Below are 7,340 nucleotides of genomic sequence, written 5' to 3' on the forward strand. Positions count from 1 at the left end.
TTGTTTACGCACATAGCCACGCAATCACCACTTCAGCTGTCCCATACTCTGGTTTGGATTACTACAACCTACTGCCGCTGCCGTATTTAACCAAGCTTGTGGCAGCTGCCAAAAAAGGGTAAACTGTGACTACTGGTACGATCTAGTAAATGAATATTACAATGACAAGATAATCGACTGGTCACCTCTTCTCTCTAAACGTATGTCCTGGTTTCAGCTGGGACAGAGTTAATTTTCTTCCTAGTAGCTGGCAGAGTGTTACGTTTTGGATTCAGTATAAGAATGTTGACAACACACTGATGTTTTCAGTTGTTGCTAAGTAGCGTTTATACTAAGTCAAGGATTTTTCTTTCAGCTTCTCATGCCCAGCCAGCAAGAAGGCTGGAGGGGCACAAGGAGTTGGGAGGGGACACAGCCAGGACTGCTGGCCCAAACGGGCCAAAGGGATATTCCATACCATGTGACATCATGCCCAGTATATAAACTGGGGGGAGTTGGCCTGGAGGGGGATGGATTGCTGCTCAGGAACTAACTGGGCATCGGTCAGCAAGTGGTGACCAACTGCATTATGCATCACTTGTTTTGTATATTCCAATTCATTATTATTGTAATTTTATTATTATTATTATCATAATTATTACTATTTTCTTCCCTTCTGTCCTATTGAACTGTCTTTATCTCAACCCACAACTTTTACTTTTTTTTGATTCTCTCCCACATCGCACAGCAGGGTGTGTGTGAGCAAGCAGCTGCGTGGTGCTTAGTTGCTGGCTGGGGTTAAACCACAACCTACTATTGAGTACAAACTACAAAGGTAACCTAGCCTCAAATTTCACATAAACTTATATACTGCTATTTGCTTGACGTCGTATTTCTTAGGATATATGTAGCACTGCCTTTTAAAAAGTTTACTTCTAACCACTAAATTAAGGCAGTATTTAACGATTCTGTCAGAGTTTCCTAAACAGAACATCAACTTCACCAGTCAGCTCTGAAGAAGAAATGAAACAATCTCCAGAGGGGAAAGCAACATCAGTTTTAAGAACATTGCAGTACAGTTTTTGGTACTTCAAGGTACTACATGGAGTGTGGCAGGTTGGCATTTATGTTATTAAAGCAAACCAACTACCATTACTAAAGCACAAGAGATAGGGAAAGTAATAATTGTAAAAGATTTTACTAACTGAGAGAAGATCAACCGTATGAGCAAGAAAAACTTTCAAACGTACAACTTGGCAGTATTTTGCAAATATAAAGTATTAAGTGGAATTTTATAAAGAAAAGGAGCAAAAAGGCTTTTGATTTCAACAGATTGGCAATGTAATTCTCAAATCTACTGTGTGAATTAATAGTAACAAATGGGGCTCCCATTTTTGCTTTCGTCAGAGCCCTCCCAAGGCCAGAGGAATAGAGCCAGACTGCATGTGTGCTATGCTCCCAGAAAAAACAATCCATAAACAACCACTGCTGTTAAGTATTAAGCAGAATTTTTACACTGGAAGTTATTCAGTCTCTTTCAATCCATTTGACTTTGTTTTTAAACAAAACTCAGTTTACATGGATACAATAAATAGTTTATTAACGGAATGTATGCAAGTTTCTCTCTTCCATCCTTCCTCTTACTCTCAGCACCTTAAACACAGATGTCAAAGCGGCTTCCAGTCCAAGCCAAGGACACAGCTTAATTTCAAGGCAAAATGAAGAGAGGTTGAAAGCTAAGACTGGCACCTTTGGGTGCCTAGTTCCTCAAGTGTTTGTCTGGTTCCCCAAACCTACAGGCAAATTGGTGTTTCTTCTTTCCACACCTTGATCTACCTGATTCTTCCTGACTTGTGCTCATTTAAGCTCTTCTTAGGCAGGTCGCATGCTCTGTGGGAACAGTATGAAGTCATGCCTGCTGTAATGCTTCTTCAGCTATTGCAATATCCCTTTATTATTTTATTTAAAAGCCCTATTATGCCATCTCTTTCTGATCTTTTGTAATAGTTCAGTTTAGCTTTGGAATTTTACAAAAATGGAAAGAGTCTTTTTTTCAAAATATAGAGCACTGTGGCCAGGAATAAGGCAAGGGCGAGAAAGATTAGCAGCTTGTCCGTCAGTTCCCTGCGATTGTACTTTGTTATTAGCTTTCGCCCCAACTGAATTGTCCCAGACATGGACTTAAACTCTTCATTTGCTTCCAGGATGGTTCGTGAAGAATTGGCTGAAATTAAGGGGGGAAAAAAAAAAATCAGCTGGTTGCACTTCAAAAATACATGACAAAGGATATAAGCATGCAATATTTGGCAATACAGATAGTGCCCGTGAGACCCTTCTGGGTCAGACTGACTTATGGGTAAGACAAAGGCAGACTGTGTTCTTGCAGAAGCTTTCACAACTCAGCAGTCCTGATGTGCTAAGGAAAAATGCAAAGCAAAATAAGAGTACTGAATGGCTTAAAGGCTCTACGTCCTGTTCCTGAATTTTTAATTTTTAGGTTACCAGATAAAATCTAGTTCCTATTTTTTATGAACAAAGTCAGTGCTACCTGAGAGCTCGCTGGAAGCAGAGTGAAATAAGAATGGTGCTAGAACCACTAATTTAAGAGAGAGAAGTCACCATCACTATCAGCATCAGTTCTAGCAGCAGCAGGACAGGTCAATATTTGAATACGTTAATTGCACAACTGAAACTGTTCCTCCAAGCCAGAGCAGTACATCAGTGGGATTCACATGGGGTTGCAGAAAGTGAAAAAGCAGCATGCAGCAGTAAGAGATCCTTAATTATTCACTTTAAACAGTTTTTAATAGTTATTTTTGACAAACATAATTGGTTTGGGTTTTTTTTTTCTAATAAAAAAAGAGAAAATTAACTAGAGGAAAAATGTGTTGATTGGTCTCAACTAAAGACAGAATTTGAGAATACACCAAAACAGCAAGATGGAACATCGGTCTCTTTCAACTTCTCCTTCCCTGTGAGAAAACAAACAAGCAAGCAAGCAAACAAATGCCGCAAACTCCTCAGTCTTCCTCCTTTCACTAAATGAAAGGAAAAGCCCAGGAGTTCCCTTTTCCTTATATTACAGAATGCATACCCTGTACGACAGTGAATGCTGGTATATCGCTCTATACTGAACTGATTGATTAAAGAAAGGTCAAGCTCCAAGCATGTTTTCCAGTTCACAAAAACAAGCATAGTAGAAATACGCCTGTAGTATTTTGCAAACCATTACTTCCCATCTTAAAGAGGCATTTTCATCCAAGTGAAATAGAAAACTTGTTTCCCATCGCTAATGACAAAGCAGAGTTTCCCTGCTTCACAGCTGCATATATTCACTGCATACTAGGAAAGGACTTGCTCAGGAAAAAGGAAATTCTAACTACTGATGCAGAATTTGCAGCTGGGTTTTGTAAATGACCTTTGATAGTTTTTCCCCTGATGAACTCCAAGTGCTGTTCAGTCAGAAACAGGGTGAAAAAGTGTCTGCCAAACTGTCTTTTTAATGGGACAAGAAACATGCTACTTTTGCATGAACAAACCGTGCCCAGCTGCCATCCTCAGATGGGGGCAGAAAACAAGGAGGGCAAAAGTTGTGTTATTTATCCTTGTCTTTAAACTGTTCTCTCTTCTGCCCAAAAGTACAGCTACTAAGAGGCCCAGGCAACACAGATCCAACTTCTAAATGCTTCATGAATCACCAGTTCTGACAGGTCACTTGATTTATTGTCTTAGGAGTCTAAGCCAAAGAACTGGGTGAAATCTTGGTTTCACAGTCCCTGATGCGCTGCTGACAGAGCAAGTGACCTTGGGTTCAAGTCACTTGATCTCCTTGTCTCTTAGTCATCCCAGCTGGAGACTGGGTGAAAACAGTCTTCCAGCCATACTAAGTTTTCTCTGTGTATGGACTTGTACCTACGCTTTCATTTTCTCTGCTATTACCAAATGCATGCCAGGACAGTAGCACAGAATAACGCCAAACACACTCTTAGCACCGTGTGAGCTCACATTGCTTTTACAATTGCTTTTATGTGAAACTAAAAGAAAAGCTCCTCATCCTGCCCCCTTTTTGTTTTCATAATCATGAAACAGAAACTCCAACGAACAGCTCCACACAATGTACCTTATTATTTTCTGTTTATGTCCAACCGTTAGAGGAGTTCTGCTGGACGGTCCTTTAATTAGCATCATAGTATGTTCTCCTACAGCAAAGCAGGTTTCCACTATGCTCCACACCATGTCAATTTGCCTCTCCCCATCCTAACAGAACTGGCGAAAGGTGCTTCCATCATCCAATCCATACCCAAACCCCCAAATAACATCTGTACCTAGGGTTTGCACGGTCTCCTCACTCTGCTGTACTTGCTGCGACATCATCCTGCTAATGCCCATCAGACTCTCTGTGATGTTACTTGCACTCTCTGCCAGACTTTCCTTTGTAGTCTTCCTGAAAAAGAAAGGGAAAAAGTAAAGCAGGAAGGGATAAAATTATGTCTTTGGGTACTGTGGGGAACATGCTGCTGCCAGGGACCTTAGTATAGAGCTTGGCACCAAACATCTCTGCCGATGTATGAAAGACACAACTAGTTTCTACTGCATGAGAAATTCAGATTATCTTCACTAAACAAAACAAAACAAAAAATCACAAAATATTAAAGTAATGAGCCTAAACAACTGCTAGTGGCTCAGAATATCACAGGGGCCCATATTTCACCACTTATTCATCCATGACTGTACAACTTCATGAGCTGACATGGAAGTACTGATACAAACTACCACTTTATTATCCTGAGTATCCCATTTGTTGCTTCATGACACTAAATACACCAACTTTTCAATACAGAAATTACATAAGATTACATCCAGTTTTGCATATGAAAACAGCTTGCATAATGATCCATTACTTGTTTATAAGCCTGATTGCAATCAATGTAAAAGACAGTCAGAAAAAGTATGAAGGCTAACTTAGCCCCTTTTCCGCCCAGATATGCCAACGCCAAGAAAACCTGAAATTATCGCAGTCCTTAACAGTTTATATCACCACAAAAGGTAAATGCACTCATAAAAGAAAAGCTATGTTCCACATACAATTAAGTAACTTCAAAACATTACATCACTTCCATTTAAAACTAGTGAATATAGCATACTGTTTAAATCTCAGATCATACAGTGGGACGGTGTAATACCTTTGTCTTAAGGAGTCTCTTCCCTGCAGCAGTTGATCTTTCTCAGAGTTGTCGATAGCAATTTTGCAAGCTAGATTTGCCTTTCTCCAAGCTGCCTGATTGCTGAAATCACAAGAGTACAATGTTGTAACGTGACGGTAACACCTTGCAAGCAAAAACAATTTTCACAAAGCAATCACCACTGTAACTGAGCACCCCAAATACATGCATGGACTTTCTTTATATTACACCACAGAATAACAATATACTGTCCTTTCATTTCTTCTCCTAAATGTATTGTTTATGGAGCAAGGGAAGAAGAGAACCGTGCCAGCTGTCAAATGGCAGACTCTCAAGCCACCTACTTACATGCTCAACTGCTCAAAGGGACAGGCCGTGGTTAAGGAGTCAGGCCAGGAAGGAGGCAAGGAGAAGGGAGTCCTGCCCTTTCCATCCCTGATCCTCTCTTTGTCTCGGGTGAAACAGCATCATGTCAGCGACCGCGTTTGCAAAACGGGATCCGAAAGATGCTGTACGGAAGTCAGATTATCTCTGGTTACGGGGGACCTGTAAACAGCACCGGCTGCCCAACCCACCTGAGCATTTGTTTCTTATGGTTTTCCACCTCTCGCAGCAAGGCTTGCTTCTCCGACTCTTTATCTTGCTCCTTCGCCATCTGTTCGAGCTCCTTCGGCAGAAAGCACAAACACGAAAAAGCTGATCAACAACTGCTGCCACCTGCGACTCGCGGGCCCCAACCCCGGCAGTGAATTAACAGCAGATCGACCCCATAAACTAACACCCCACGGCCCGGACTCCCCACCGCCCCCACCCCACGCCAGCTGCCCCCTGCGGCCTGGCGCGAAGGCCGGTCACCGGAGCGGCCCCCGCCGGGGAGCCTCACCTGGATGCGGCCGCGGAGGTGGCGGAACTTCTCCTTCACGGCGGCGTTGAGCTCCGTGAGGGCGCTGAGCGGCCCCGGGCAGTCCCGGATGTCCTGGAAGACAACGGCCCGGTCAGCGCGGCCCGCGGCGGGCATCGCCGGCCCGCCCGCCCGGGGGCTCCCCGCGCGAGTCGGCGGCCGCCCCGCAGCCCTGTCAGGGGGGTCCCGCCGCGGGCGGCGGTACCTGCACGGCCGCCTTGATCTCCAGGTCGAACCTGACGATCTCTTGGTGGCAGACCCGCACCGGCACGCAGGCGGCCGCCGCCATCTTGGGAGGGGAGGGGAGGGCCGAGGCGCCGCCGCCCGGCCCGCGGGCGCCCCCCGCGGGAGGGAGGCGGGAGGCGCCGGCCCAGCCCTCCCGCCGCCCGCGCCGGAGAGCGACCGCGGGGGCCTCGGCGGAGGGACCCGCGGGCGGCGAACGGCAAGCGGCCGTTCCGGTCAGCGGTGGCGGTCCCGGGCTGAAGGCGGCGGACCGCCTTCCCTCGGTGCAGCCAGCGTTACGGGTTTTACAGTTCTTCGGGCAGCGAAACGTTCCTTCGCGCACTGCGTAAAGGCGTGAAAAGGGGGTGTGTTAGCTGACGAGGGCTAAGGTGGGTCCCTCAGCCTTCATGGGCTAAAGAAAGGGCCCAAAGCAGCACCCACCGTGACACCCAGGAGAAGCAACGATAACATCAGGGCTGCACGGGCCTCCGAGGCTGCACAGCTCTACCCCCAGCAGAGCTCCCCAGGTCTCGGGGTGGACAGGCCCAGGCCACCAAGGTCTTTGAACCTCAGCAGCAGGGCCGATGGCTGGTGTCAGTGCGAGGAGGCTGGGTGAACATGAGGTGCCTTCCGTACCCCTGAAAGGAGGAGAGGGGAGGCAATGCAATGGCCCTTTTGCTTTTTCCACAAACTCCTCCCCTGGCGCCGTGTCTTCCCCCTCCTGCCCTCAGACGGCGCTGTCTGACAAACCAGGTTTGGACAAGGCTAGTAGGTGCTGAAGACGGAGACCGTTTTCACGGCCATTACAGAAAACCAGTCAAAGGACCCGGTGGGTTGCAGTCCAGGTTCTCCTGATGGTCCCACCATGCTGACCCAGCAGCTCCTGGTATGAGCGCTGGCTGACCGGGGCAGGGGGGAAACAAGTTACTTCCTTACCTAGCTATGATCCCTTCCAAAGGAAAGTTGCTAACAATACCAGGAGACCGAGGGCATTTACTTCAAGGGAGCACACGCCGTTCACTATCACTCCACACATGCAATGATTCGAGACGGTA

The 7,340-nt window shown here is 46.0% G+C and overlaps 1 protein-coding gene across 1 annotated transcript; it reads right to left on the reverse strand.

Moving 5' to 3' along the window:
* Positions 1–1,552: 1,552 nt before the first annotated feature.
* Positions 1,553–6,387, reverse strand: BNIP1 (BCL2 interacting protein 1). The gene is made up of 6 exons (XM_052771990.1): positions 6,269–6,387; positions 6,046–6,138; positions 5,738–5,829; positions 5,163–5,264; positions 4,305–4,423; positions 1,553–2,203 (listed from the first exon to the last, which is right to left on the reverse strand). The coding sequence occupies exons 1-6, from the start codon at positions 6,350–6,352 to the stop codon at positions 2,007–2,009; spliced, it is 687 nt and encodes a 228-aa protein (XP_052627950.1). The 5' UTR covers positions 6,353–6,387; the 3' UTR covers positions 1,553–2,006.
* Between the last annotated feature and the right edge of the window lie 953 nt (positions 6,388–7,340).

This window comes from Harpia harpyja, chromosome 20 (assembly GCF_026419915.1).
Source record: "Harpia harpyja isolate bHarHar1 chromosome 20, bHarHar1 primary haplotype, whole genome shotgun sequence".
Taxonomy (NCBI): Eukaryota; Metazoa; Chordata; class Aves; order Accipitriformes; family Accipitridae; genus Harpia; species Harpia harpyja.